The sequence below is a fragment of the Hyperolius riggenbachi genome, chromosome 3, assembly GCF_040937935.1.
Source record: "Hyperolius riggenbachi isolate aHypRig1 chromosome 3, aHypRig1.pri, whole genome shotgun sequence".
Lineage (NCBI taxonomy): Eukaryota > Metazoa > Chordata > Amphibia > Anura > Hyperoliidae > Hyperolius > Hyperolius riggenbachi.
The window spans coordinates 33,592,586-33,607,198 of record NC_090648.1 but is presented as its reverse complement, the minus strand read 5'-3'; the positions used below and the strand labels follow the sequence as shown (position 1 = coordinate 33,607,198).

Here is a 14,613-nt window from a genome sequence, read left to right as displayed (position 1 = left end):
AGAAATTGGGCTGCCAAACCAACTATCCTTAGCTGATCAGCTACTAGCCAATATCAGACTCTAATGACCACCTAGTCACCCAATTACTGAAAATGAACACAGGTGTCTAATAGAAGCTTGCTGATCATTGTGCCCAATTGTCCTAACAGATTTGCAGCCTTGTGTTTCCATCTGCATCAAATCCTCCCATCTCCAGCCACCCAAGGCCTGGGCTTCTGCTCAAATGTAGCCAGTAGCCCACCTATAACAAGCCTACAGGGTGGTGGAATTGGCACAAACTCCCCAAGACTGACAGGTAGTATTGTGCTGGTCAGTCTCCCCATTCTCACTGGCATGCCTCAAGTTTTCACCCTTGTGTCAGTCGGGGTTATTACCAACATTTCCAATCTGACACTAGTGACAGCAGCGTCAGATACTTCAAGTTCTGAATTAGAAAATCAGCATAAGACAACCCAGTTTACAAAATGTTAATTTATTCTTTTACTTGTTACAGAACTTGTTCATAATACTTTTTGCAGTCATGGCAACACCAGCAATGACAACCACCAAACTGACTGAGGCCACGGCCACCAACACCCACAGCTCCAAAGGCTGGGCTTCAGGAGGAGACATTCTGGAAGACAGATTGCGACGATACAGGTGAGACTCTTCTCCAGCTATAAGGAGGGGGCCAAGAACAGCCTGGCGGACCACTTCAGACTGAAGACCTGCAGGAACTGAAATATAAAGGGTTAGTGTATGGGCCAGCCATTGAGAAATTGTAACAAGGTCACAATTAGCCATTAGAGAATTCAGTGTCCATTTAATTTCTGCAAACTTATGCAACAGCTTGGAAATTCCCTCCCTTTAGAGTGAGCCTCTGGCAGGGTCCTCCCCCACTGCATCTGACTTTGATCATGATCCCCAGGCAGAGGCTAGAGAGGCTCCAGCCTCAGGGTGCAGTGTAGGAGGGGCACACAACTCCCTCAGCTATCATTCCCCTATTGTTTTTGAAGCAGAGATAAAGAAAAGAAAAAATATAGCAGTGACTGCAATGCAGATAGCTAGAGATTAACCCTCCTGGCAGTCTATTAGACACCACCAGGGGCAGCGCGATTTATATATATTTTTTAAATGTAGCGAGCCTAGGGCTCGCTACATGATGGCTGCTGCGATCGCCTCTGGCGATCTTTGATCAGGAAATCCCATTCAAAGAACAGGATCTCCTGAAGGGCTTCCCCGTCACCATGGCGATGGGCTGGGACAACGTCACAGGGAGTCCCAATCTACACCTCAGCGCTGCCTGGCACTGATTGGCTAGGCAGCGCACAGGGTCTGGGGGCGGCGCAGCGGTGATCGGAAGGTACATGCAGCTAGCAAAGTGCTAGTTGCCAAAAAAAATAAAGCAAATCGGCCCAGCAGGGCCTGAGAAATCCTCCTGCATGGCATAGCCCGAGCTCAGCTCAGGCTAACCGCCAGGAAGGTTAAGGCATTGGCACCCCTTAGTCTAATAGCAATCAGTATGTGACAGCTGGTGTGAGAGATGGAGGGGCACACTTTAGGTGTCTCAGCCTTGGGTGCTGGAGGACCTTGTCCCGGCTCTGATAAACCCATCAGGTATCCTTCCTGAAGACTGACTTGAACTAGGTGGTGTAAGACTTTAGCTCCATTGCATGATATTATACAGAGTCTCCCCATTCATCTATTCTGCATAATGAAGGGTTTTTATATAAGACTGTAGTGACTATGAAGCACCAACACAGCATGGGCTGTCAGACTCCAATTCTAACTCATGACACGTCCTTGCCCATCCCTCCACTGGTGGCCAATTGCCCATCCATGCTGCAGGAATTTTGCCATATAATGTCCCAATCTGGAATTATCCCGCTCGCCAGCAGCCATCTCTGGTTGCTGGGAAAGAATTTAGATTTAGGCCCTCAGTTGTATTCAGGTTCTAGTTGGAGACCATTACTGGATGGAGTAGACTCACCAGCTTCTCGCTTGCCAAATCCTCGTGGTCTCCCTTGTACAGAGCCCCATCCTCTGGCCTGACCGGAAGGCATGCTACAGAGCCCGGCAGTGCAGCATTGGCAGATGTTATTAGATCCTTCCACTGGAGACCAGCTGTAGGAAGAAGATTAAAGTAAACCTCCAGACTAAAGGCTTTTTTATTCAGTTTCACAACATCAGAACTTTGTTTCTTACCCAAGTCTCATTTTTAGCTGCAAAAGCTAAGCTCTTCCTATCAAAGTAATCTGCCTGGGCATGTTTCCCCCTGATTCTGTGCAAAGCATGATGGGATTTCTGATGTTCTTGTTGCCTAGTGTATGCAGCTGGGAGGGGCGATCAGGACACTGGACAGGTGGAACTGTGTCTCATGCTCCCGTCACCTCCTTTCAACTAAAAAGATGGCTGCCCCATGAAATCACAAACATTTGCCAGTTTTTTTAAACTGGGTGGGTAAGAGATTATATGACCCATTTTAATTAACAACTAATGTCAGTATATTTAGGCTAAAGTTCCTCTTTTACAGCTCAAAACTGCATACCCAAGTCTACATAATGGGTCACCAGGTGGTCATCACTAGAGTTTGACCTCGAGATGGGAACTGATGTTTTGACGCAAGTTGTTTGCAGCTTGGACAAAAAAGACATGAAGGGCATTAGTCCAGTTGTGAGCTGCATGCAACTTGTATACAAAACTTGCATCTCACTGACCCCCTCTGCATTTACTACTGATTAGTAACCTGCAGAACCACTTAGACAAAACATCTTCAGCTGCCAAAGTGGCACACAAGTCTCCAGTAATGGACTTAGGATGAGTGAAATCACAGCTGGCAAGTGCAAGGTTTTCTCTGCACTTTTGATTGGTCCATGATAGAGATTCAGCTTTATTGCCACACTAGATAAGTGTGGGTGAGAAAACAAAACCCCTACCTGATCCACAGGGCTAAGCAGATCAGGCAGCTGCAAAAACAGCTGGGCTGCAATGGCTCACTTTTGTGACCTCTGGGTCATGATGCTGCACTGAGAGACTGGAGGTGTGGCTAGGTAGAGAGCTGCCCAATGGCAGCTCAGGAAACCCTGCAGAAATGCCCCTGGTGGTATTTTGAACAGGGAATTCCTCTCCTGTGTTTACTTCTGAGTTAACAGCAAATCTTGTCACTAAACTTGGGGGCTATAGTGCAGCGGTGGGGCAGAGTGTGGTGGTGTGGGGGACACAGGCATGTCATAAGGCAGACAACATGCTTCTGTGTCCCATCTGCCCCCTGAAGATCCATTGCAGGTTCTCTTTAAAAAGGAAACCTAAAATTGAAAAAAAATCCACTTACCTGGGGCTTCTGCCAGCCCCCCACATCCACAATGTCATGGAATGATCCCCCACTGTGGCCAAGTTTCATTATCGCCAATTTGCCAGTCGATGGCCCTGGCTGCATGTGTCATTGTTTGCACTCCCATCAATGGTAGTGTGCTGCGCAGGCCCAGTATGAGGTTCTCTTACTGAGCAGGATGCTCCTGGCAACAGAGGCGTTAACTGCACGTGGCCGGGGGAAACCGTAAATTCGGGCGCCTGAGGCAAGTGGACAAAAAGGGCGCTGCCATTCACTCCCATAATGAATATTGTTTAATGGGCGCCCAACAGGAAAAAAGGGTGCCGGAGGAAAACAACATTTAACAAGCGGCGCCCGGAGACTTTTAATGTTTTTTAACTGCTTCTCACACATTTAAATGATTTATAATTTAAACATTTTTAAACGAAAAACAGTACAATTTTTTTAAAACAAGGGTGGGGGGGGTCCTTAGGGTTATGCTTCATACACACTTGAGATAAAAGTCAAGATCAGACCACTTTTACCCCCTTCCATGTAGTATGAGAGCCATACTCTACACAGTCTATTCTATGGAGCTGAACTCCCCATCAGACAGAAATCTTTGCAAGATGCTGCACACAAAGATGCTGTACACACAAAAGATTCTGCAAAAGATCTGTTCCTGCCTAGTGTTGGGCGAACACCTGGATGTTCGGGTTCGGGAAAGTTCGCCGAACATGGCTGCAATGTTCGGCATGTTCGGGCCGAACATCCCGATTTTGGGGGCCCTATGGGGGTCGCAGGCAAAAGGGGGGGGGGAGCATGCCCTGATCGTGGGGGGTGGAAATTCCCCCCACCCCCTCCGCTAGCGCTCCCCCCTCTGCCTGCTTCCCCATACAAAAGTTTCAGGAAGTACTGGTCTGGTGGTAGTGGGTGGCTGGCAGTGGGTGGCACTGTGGAGTGACTGAGGAGGAGGAGTCCGGAGAGTGACGCGTTGAGGGAGGCCGGGCAGCGGGCGGTTCAGCAGTAGTACGGTACTACTGCTGAACCGCCCGCTGCCCGGCCTCCCTCAACGCGTCACTCTCCGGACTCCTCCTCCTCCGTCACTCACTTCAGTGCCGCCCACTGCCAGCCACCCACTACCACCGGACCAGTACTTCCTGAAACTTTTGTATGGGGAAGTGGGCAGAGGGGGGGGGGGGTAGGGGAGAATTTCCGACTCCCCCACGATCGGGGCATGCTCCCCCTTATGCCTGCGACCCCATAGGGGGGCAGTATTCGGCCGAACAGGGGCCCTGTTCGGCGGCCAATTAGTAGTTCGGGGCGAACCCGAACATCACCCAAACAGGGTGATGTTCTGCAGTACCCGAACAGTGGCGAACACTGTTCGCCCAACACTATTCCTGCCAAAGATCCATCCTTGCAAAATGCATTCATAGTCCATGATATCTGCAGATCATACACACCTAGTTTGACAATCTGCAGATCAGATCCACCAGGATAGATTTTCAGATCTGCAGATGACGTCTGTTAAACAAGGTGTGTATGAGAATCTGCAGATCGACTATGAATGCATTTTGCAGGAACAGATCTTTTGCAGATAATGATCTTTTGAGTGTGTACGGGCATTTTTGTGTGCAGCATCTTGCAAAGATTTCTATCTGATGGGGAGTGCAGCTCCATAGAATAGACTGTGTAGGTATGGCTCTCATACTACATGGAAGAGGGTAACACTGGTCTGTGATCTTGCCTTTTATCTCAAGTGTGTATGCAGCATTAGGTACAGGGAGGGTTAGGTATGAGAGTAGGGTTAGGTATGAGAGTAGGGTTAGGTATGAGAGTAGGGTTAGGTATGAGAGTAGGGTTAGGTATGAGAGTAGGGTTAGGTATAGCTTTAGTAAAATTCTTATTTCACTTTTTAAACAGGGAAGATTAATGTTTTTACAATTGCCGATCTCATATACATTTGATTTATAACTTTATAAAAATTTTAAAGAGTAACTGTTAGCCCCCAAATTGAAATTTAAAACACTATTGCAATGTTTTATTTATTACATAAGTGAGCCAAAAAGCCAATGCACAAGTTAAAAATCAAAAGTTAAAAATCAATCTAATTTTGTTACTATCTAACCTTTTCCCCCAGCTCCGGACGCAAGCCGCATATCAGATACTATAGCATGCAGAGCATGCCTATGTCTGGCCGACCCCCCTCTCCCCCCCAGGACCAGGTGCCAATATATTCTCCCCACCGCAGCTGACCGCTCTGACACGGAGAGAGAGCGGCAGCACTTCCAGAGCAGCACCGCAGAGCAGCCGGCGCCGTGCATCTCTCTCACATGTGATTCCGCTGCTCTGCGGTGCTGCTCTGGAAGTGCTGCCGCTCTCTCTCCGTGTCAGAGCTGTCAGCTGCGGTGGGGAGAATATATTGGCACCTGGTCCTGGGGGGGAGAGGGGGGGTCGGCCAGACATAGGCATGCTCTGCATGCTACAGTATCTGATATGCGGCTTGCGTCCGGAGCTGGGGGAAAAGGTTACATAGTAACAAAATTAGATTGATTTTTAACTTGTACATTGGCTTTTTGGCTCACTTATATCATAAATAAGACATTGCAATAGTGTTTTAAATTTCAATTTGGGGGCTGACAGTTAATCTTTAAACAAAATATAGCACTTTTTTTAATTTATGCTTATCGTTTAAAACCCTTGTCTAGCTGGAGTAAGAACAGCACTGCCCTTATACACAAGACCTTACTACCAACTCTTTACAAAGAATTTAGTGTGACATACCAGTGTGTGCCAGAGATATGTTTGTGCCATCCCTGTTCTGACAAGGTTTTCTATTAGACTTGCTTCCACCCACATCTTACCTGTTGGTGGCTTTGTTGAAGGAGCAGGCCTTGTTCATGGAGTCAGGGACCTGAGTTGCTGGTGCAGCTCTCAGATTACAGGTGATGTAGACCTGAAAGGGATTGTAACATTAGAAAAGTCTGATCTTAGACTTTGAGCCAAAACCCAGTACAGGAAACTTCCAGTCCTCACCTCAGACTGAGCAGCAGCTACAAAGAGGAAGGCATCCACAGCAAACTGCAGCTTGTCTGGTTGGATTCTTGGAGACACAAATGATGAAGAGGAGTCATCCAGCATCCCATCCATGAGGCACCTGCAGAAAAGCGCAACATTGTAACCAAATGCAGAACTAGGGGCTCAATTCACTAAAGGCTCTTTTCCTGCATTGTAACGCAAAGTCCAAACTTTGCGTTAACCAAGGTACAACGGAAGTCCAGAGACTTTCATTTTACCTTTCACAACCAACGCTGTGTTTTGGTTCAATGCACCTGGGAGCATTGAGCCACTGGATGCAGCGGTTTCCCATCAGGTGATTAGCTACCAGCGCTGATTGTGTTGCACAGCATGTCTCCTGCACATGTGGTCTAATGTGAAAGAGACCCAATACCAGTTTGGTAAAAAATATAAGTCTAAACAGCTGTGGAGTAGGTCTTAACATCAAGCTGTTCTGGTGGTGATGTTCTCCCTGGCCACAGTTGTGCCGATTCCTCAGGTGAGCTACACACACACGAGCTGTTCCTGCCCAAGAGCTGCTTGTGGTAGCTTATAATAAAAAGCCATACCCAGACTCCCTTTAGATCTGCATGCAACTAGAGGGCTCTCAGCATCAAACAAGAAAACATTTATATTGCAGTTTTCTCATGGTGGACTCAGGTGTCAGAGCTACAGCCACTAGTGTGCGCTATTGGAAGTAGTAGAGTCTTGCCCAAGGTCTCCTCCCTGACTAGAAGAGCCAAGACCTGGTCTCCTGTGCCAGAGCCCTTGAACTGAAATATCTCACTGCATGTTCAGATCTTTGAATGTGACATTTTAAGCATTTACCACACAAGTCAGTATTTTATTTTCCATGGGAACGGCAGATACTGTAGGTTCTCTAATCACCAATGTGAGGCTTTACAAATTGAGCCCCTAAAAAGTAAGACAAACCAAACCCTGACCTTTTTAGCAATGACTAACAGATCGGCTGCAAGATTTTCTGTAACTGCACAAGTCTCACTCCTAGAATGTACAACCAAGTTAAAAAGTTTTCCCACTGATCAGGTTTAAAGAGCAACTCAGACCAAGAAGCCATAGCAGATACCCCTTTTACATGAGAAATCTATTCCTTTTCACAGATCAGGGGGCTCTGTATGACAGATATTGTGGTGAAACTCCTCCCACAAGAAACTGAGGACCCTGATACTCCTGGCAGTTTGTCTGAACCTTGTTACATTGTGGGAAATAACTTTTAACAGCCGTTTCCAACTGCCAAAAAAGCATGCAGCAGCTACATCACCTGCCAACAGTAAAAATGTCACCATGTGATAAATGTCAGAAAGTAAGTCAGGCAGAGGAAAGATTTTACAATGGGCAAACCCTGACTAAATCATTTATACACAATTGTAAAAATGAAGCATTTTATTACATCAATTTTCACTGGAGTTCCTCTTTAAGCATACATCCCAACTTTTTCAAAGAAAGGGACACTTAAGCGGAATATAACCCTGCATTTCAACTTTGCTCTAACAAACATTTACAGCATATTATATGCAACCAGCATGGGAAGGGTTATACAGCTTTAAAGTTCCTGTAGAGAACTGCTGCCGCATCCAAAGCTTACATAGATACATTTAAAGAGAACCCGAGGTGGGATTTAATTATGTTACTGGGGCACAGAGGCTGGTTGCGCACACTAAGACCAGCCTCTGTTGCCCCATGGTGTGCCTCCAGGACCCCCCTGCGTGCTGCTATACCCCACGCAGTGCATCGCCAGCACAATGTTTACCTACGCGCTGTCAGCGCTGCTCCCCCTCATCAGCGCTACCCGCCCGCGTCACTTCCCTCCTATCAGCGGGAGGGGACACGGGTGTGTAGCGCCGATGCGAAGTAGGCGGGGGAGCGGCGCTGACAGCCAGCACTTGGGTAAACATTGTGCTGGCGACATGCTGCATGTTGCCAGCACTGCGGGGGTATAGCGGCGCGCAGGGGGACATTGAGGCACACCATAGGGCAACGGAGGCTGGTCTTAGTGTGCGCAACCAGCCTCTGTAACAATTTTAAATCCCACCTTGGGTTCTCTTTTAACCTAGGCGTGGCCGCGGCGGCAGCCCCAGGAACGCCTAACGCCAATTGGCGTAAAGTCCAGGGGCTCTGTTTTGCATGAGATCTCATGCTCGGAGGGTGGAGCTCCGCCCCGCCTTCAGTCTCCGAGCGGCTATTGCCGCTCGGGAGACTGTTAGACGGCGATCACGCCGTCTATTTACTAGGTGCTGCGCTGCGATGAGCAGCAGCGCTGCACTGGGGACAGCCGTGTGACGTGGTGACAAGAGAGCGATCGGCTCTCATAGGCAGAAGCCTATGACAGCCGATTGCCGTAATTGGCCGGCTGTGGGGTGGGAGGGAGGGAAGGGGTTTAAAGCAACAGTTTGTTTAAAAAAAAAAAAAAGCAGCAACAGAAATATTGATTAAAAAATAAATAAACATGGGGGGAGCGATCAGACCCCACCAACAGAGAGCTCTTCAGCAGCTCTCTCCATGAACTTTACAGCTCTGTGTGTAACCCTTCCAATGCTGGTCTAAAAAACTGGTTGCATACAATATACTGTAAATAATGTTTTAGAGCAGAGTTGAAATGCAGGGTTATATTCCGCTTTAAGCCATGCCCCACCACCCATACCATAAAGCTTTCATATGAAAAATAGGTTTTATAATTCAAATCACACTGGTCCTTTCTATCCTGGTTTTCCTTCATGCTAACATTTTTAAAATTAGTAATCTATCGATTTAAAGGATTGGAATAAAGTTTAGTCAAACTTCTCAGTAGAGAAATATATATTTACATAGAAAGAGGGACAAATTGAGGTAAGGGGCAGAGGGACAGGGCTCTCAAAGAGGGACTGTCCCACCAAAAGAGGGACAGTTGGGAGCTATGGTTTAAGTAGTTACCACCTTTACTCATCTAAGACTTGATGACCCTGTTCAGGTTTGCTGGGACACTTGTCCAATCTTAAACCAGTTTGGGACCAACATAGGCTTTGCCTAGTCTAGAACATACCCATTTGCTGAGATAATGTCATAGCTTGGCTTGGAGGTGGGATCAGGAGACTGGGTGGCCACACAGCTGTCAACAAACAGGATCAGACCAATATGGTTCTGAGTTTGCACAGAGGCTTCTATGTTGAAAGCATCTCCCAGCTGGTAGACAATGGAATTTCTGGGGCCTGACCAGTCATCTGTGGAGGAAACACAAAAATATTAGGAGAGCCCAAGCTTGTCAGAGTTCCCCTTTAGCTAGTTCCACTTACCAGTCATTAGCTGCAAGTTAAAGGACAACTTCTCTTCTGTGGAGATGGTGGTGCTGAATGGAGACCATGTTGGCCTGATTGCTTTGCTGCTCACATTGTCATGTCTTAAAAAAAAATATAAAGTGTTCAGGGTTGGGATTAAACTTTGTGCATTTGTAACATTCAGTGTCACAGTACCCAACCTGAAGCTATGGAAGTTCCCTCTGGCACAGTTTTCAGACCTGGCCATCTGCAGTTAGTAGCTACAGAGTGTTGGCAGCACTTCATGCCCTTGTGCTCCTCCATCTTAAGAGTTGGTAGGATTCAATGTATGCTAAACACTGACATCAAGTCTACCTTCATTTTCCACCAAATTAGTCTTAAGAGTTTAGGGGGGGAAAAAAAAAAAAAAAAAAAAAAAAAAAAAAAAAAAAAAAAGGGGGGGTAATAGTGGACCTGACTGAGATTGGCCATTTCCAAGCGGCGAGCTGCAACAGCGACCCCCCCTGCTGGAATGGGGAAATTTACATATTGCAAAGCCTGACAAGTTGTCGGCTGTGCATTCAGTGGGCTGCAGCGAGACCACTGTGGGATGGAGGACAGGTGAAGCCTTGATGGGATCCAGAGGCTTCCCCCTCCTGAAGAGATTACCCCTAAGGGAACTCTCATTACAGAGTCTCTTTAGAGGAGATCTGAATATGGAGGCTACCATATTTTCTTTTAAACCAGACCAGTTTTCTGGCAGACCTGCTGATCTTTTGCTGCAGTAGTGTATGAATCACACCAGAAACAGGCATGCAGCCAATACGGTCAGATTTCATTATGTCAGAAAACACCCGATCTGCTGCATGCTTGTTCAGGCTCTAAGCCTAAGTATTAAAGGCAGAGGACTTGCTTAAATATGGCAGCCTCCATGCTCCTTGTATCAGTAGTCCTTTAAGTACTCTGAAAACCTGATGTCACCACTGGGCTCCAACCCTGGAAACCTTTGCAAGTTAGGCCCAGTGTGTTATGGTTGTAACGTTAAGACTTTAGACAGGTTAGCAGCTCGTTTACTTAAAATACCTGCAGGTTGCCATCTGAAGCACAAGAGCCACTGGCATTTAGTGCAACAGGAACTAACACAGATTTTAACTTCCCAATCAGTCAATACACCTTCCCATGAGAAATATATACCCTCTCAGATCATTGAGGGTGGGAAACCCTTCACCATGGTCATTACAGTTGCCTCTCTGAACCTCATTGCATTATGGGAAATGATAGTTGTTTCAAAGTGCCAAGCAACCAGTATCTCTCTCTGCATATGTATATCTATAAACTTTAGCCTATTGCATTGTTAGGGGGTGTGGTTATATATGGCAGTTTGTACTGTCTAGCTTCTCTGGTTTGCCAGTAGTTTGGCTAGGGTAGTGAAGATGACCTGTAGGCTCAAACAAAGAAATATTCCCCATGTAATTCATTTAACATCTTTGGCTGTCCTGGTGATTCTGCCTATAATACATTTAGCTATAGACCCTGAACAAGCATGCAGCAGATCAGGCGTTTGACATTGTCAGATCTGAGATTAGCTGCATGCTAGTCTCTGGAATTAGGGCCCGTTTCCACTAGATGCATTGCGGAAACTGCAACCCAATTCATGTCAATGGAGTAGTTTCCATTAACGTGAATTTACCTATGTAATCTAAGGAAATTATGGATAGCATGCTGCAGTTTTCCGCATCATAGCCACTCATGGGAAGCCACATCTGGTGGTCCAGAAGACAACCAATGTCCCTGTGCAGGGATGTGGCAATCGCCTCGCATCCTAATTGCTAGTGGAACTGGAGCCTTATTCTGACATTACTGCAGCCAAATAGACCAGCAGGGCTGCCAGGCAACTGGTATTGTTTAAAATGAAAAATTCTGGCAGCCTCCATATTCTTCTCACCTTATAAAGGACCTTCAACAACTGAGCACAGGCTTACCGGAAGTAGTAGCAGGTAATGGGCACAACAGCTGAGTTGGTCCTAATAATTGGGACATCAGAAGTAGGGTTGTATAGCAGGCTGGTGGAGTAGATCAGGAAATCTGAAGTCATCTGTGGAGCCAAACCAGAATAAGTTTAGATTATGAAAGCCACTGTTCAACCAAAAGCAGAATTCTGTCACCCTCTCAAGAGTCACATGAGGAGGTACAACTACTACAGATGCATTGTGGAGGCTCAGGCCTTTCACTGCTTCAGTATCAGCCCTGGAAGAGTGGTCATGTGTAATGACAGAAGACAAGGTCAACAAGATGACATCTCATGCTGAGAAAGAAGAGTTTGAAATGTGCCTGAGGGACACGCCCAACCTATGGTGCTTATAGATGTAGCGATGTATGGGCAGAGTCAACCAAGAGAGATCGGATAATCAGAGATCTATCAGCTGCTCATAAACTGCGAGCCAATTTACAGATTACATTATGAAATCAGCCTTGTGGCACCACCTCCATCATTGCCCACCTAGTGTAACTTGTGCCCCCCCCCCCATTTGTTTATTTTTACCTTTTTGCTAATGCTCATGCATCAGCATCCTCCCATTCTCCCATTTGTGCCACATGCTACCAGTGTATAGCACATGGCATATGTGAGGTCACATGCTATACATTGGCAGTGTGAGTGCAAATAGAGGAAGCGGAAGACGGATGAGCACTGCAGAGAGGGGACACCAAACGGATGAAGTATAAATTCATATACAGGGCAGGCATATTTACACTAAGGGACCACCAGGGATTCCGCCACATTCGGCCTGAAGTCACACACTGTTACCGCTATGCACATCAGCCCAGCATGTCCAGTCGCTATGTGATCAATTTCAGCTCAGAATTGGTCATGGTCAATAAGCTCTTGGTGGCACCGATTCTCATCTGATACAAAAGAAATTGAATGGGATGTTCGACTGGCCAAGTCAAGTTGACATATGGTCACCTTTACTGTCTACAGTAACACAAAAAAAAAAAAAAAAAAAAACGCTCTAGTGTTAACATAACTCTAAGTTCACAAGGCCAGTTAAAAGCTCATCAGCTCCACACAAGATTACCCAATCTGCAGTTTGCATCAGCAGAAATGGAAACGCAGAGGCGCATCTAGGGTTTTCAGCGACGGGACAAAGACAGGTTTTTGCACCCCCCTCTCCCCAACCCTTTCCTCCCCCCCGATGAAATAGGTGTGGTCATACTCATTGGGGGGGGGGGGGGGGGGGGGAGTCAAATGTGGAAATGCAGTTTAGACACACAAGAGTGCCCCTTTTCCTGTTCAGATAGCCAGATGTGCCACCCTTCAAATAACCAAATTAGATAACAAGGTGTGCCCCCCCCCCCTATAGGTAGCCAGATCTTCCCCCATTTAGATAGTGAGAGGTTACCCAATAGCCAGATGTGCCCCATTTTCTATTGCTGTTAACACTCCTGCACTACTCTGCAGTGGGAGGGAGAGAAGCAGGAGCAGCCAGCGAGCCGCCTCTCTCACTTAGGGTGTGGTGGCCATGCTCTGTGCCCCCTTACAGTTCTGCACCCAGGGACATGCGTTTCCCTTGCCCACCCATAGCTACTCCTCTGCTCAGATGTGTAAAAGATCTCATGAACCCCATCCTCACTATAATTAGGAAAACCTGCATAGATACTTAGGAGTTAATTTCCTGTTTCAATGCAGATTGTGTGTGGTTCAGAATTGGGGGGGGGGACACAATCCACTTCCACTTTTGACTGGCCACATTTCAAACTACATACAAGCATTTAATACGCCATTTATAAATAGTCGTTTGCCTATTGTAGCTCTGCTGCCACTTTTGTTCCCGCCCCCAGAGAGTGACCACACCCAGGTTTCTCTGGACACTGAGTGGAGTCAATTTTCTGCATAAAGTAGTTAGTTGCCTCATGCATCTTTGGCATATTGCACTATTTGGGTTTCAAGGTGTCACATCACACCCTCTTGCCCATTTAGTCTTTCCCTCATGACTCCATGGCAGGATACATAAGGGTATAGAACTGCCCATCTGTAGGCTGCCATAGAGCATCACCAGGAAAGGAGTTACAGTTATAAGTTTCCTGGTCTCACTCCAGTTTACATTCTGAGTAGGGATGGTCAATGAGATGTAAATTGCAAGTTGACACAGCTTGCTTAGGTCTCTTTTCCATGGACTGTTGAGCTGTGTGTTTAGCAAGCAGTTACCAGGCAGCATTCCAGCAGTTGTGAGAGGCATTCCACTGCCTAATAGTCTGGAAAAGAGGCCTTATAGGAAAGCTGCCATATTTCTAGTAGATGCAGATAACTGAGTTTATGCAGCTTGAAAATGAACCAATTGAGTTACCACAGCAGGATTTGATTGGTTCATTTTGAAGCTGCATAAAACAAAAAAAACTACATTTGCATCAACTTGAAGTTATTTGCATCTACTTGGCATCACCATTTCCTTTTAATACCGGTTGCCTGGCTGAACTGCCTCTAATACTTTTAGCCATAGACCCTGAACATGCATTCAGCATATCAGGCATTTGAGCCAGCACACACCAAAAAGTGCTAGCGTAATCGCAAACAGTCCATGAAAAAAATGGCCTAAAGCAACTAATCAAACCCTTGAGGTAAAATTCAATTAGTACTTTTCAAGTTGAATTCATAAATGTGCATACAAAATTCACATAATGCTGCATCAACTAAAAATTTGCAACTAATTGATCACTGAGTGCCGGTGCACATCAAAAGAACTTTTCTGCACACTTTGATTTGTAAAAGCTCTTGCTAATATTATCCTATATGCATGCTCAGGCTGGAGCAATGTGATTTTGTAAAAATACTCCATAGCACTGCATCAGCAAGAGCTTTAAAAATCTCTACCTTTTAAAAAGCTCTTGGTGTAAAAAAAAGCCCTTACTGCCATTTAAGACAGGTGTGGTGACATTTGAGAGGTAAGCCAGATCTACATTGGTAGAGATGTACATAGTTTCCTTTTATCTGTTTTAACAGAATTTTATATATTC

The 14,613-nt window shown here is 46.2% G+C and overlaps 1 protein-coding gene across 2 annotated transcripts in view; it reads right to left on the bottom strand.

Moving 5' to 3' along the window:
- Nucleotides 1-453: 453 nt before the first annotated feature.
- Nucleotides 454-14,613, bottom strand: part of LOC137560914 (zona pellucida sperm-binding protein 3-like) — a 35,904-nt gene continuing 21,744 nt past the window's right edge. For both annotated transcript variants that reach the window (XM_068272083.1, XM_068272082.1), the window contains exons 2-8: nucleotides 11,583-11,695; nucleotides 9,640-9,743; nucleotides 9,390-9,567; nucleotides 6,329-6,449; nucleotides 6,157-6,248; nucleotides 1,970-2,103; nucleotides 454-716 (exon numbers count right to left, since the gene is read on the bottom strand). In XM_068272083.1, coding sequence (XP_068128184.1) covers nucleotides 481-716; nucleotides 1,970-2,103; nucleotides 6,157-6,248; nucleotides 6,329-6,449; nucleotides 9,390-9,567; nucleotides 9,640-9,743; nucleotides 11,583-11,695 — 978 coding nt within the window. In that variant the 3' untranslated portion in view covers nucleotides 454-480. The remainder of the gene's footprint in view (nucleotides 717-1,969; nucleotides 2,104-6,156; nucleotides 6,249-6,328; nucleotides 6,450-9,389; nucleotides 9,568-9,639; nucleotides 9,744-11,582; nucleotides 11,696-14,613) is intronic.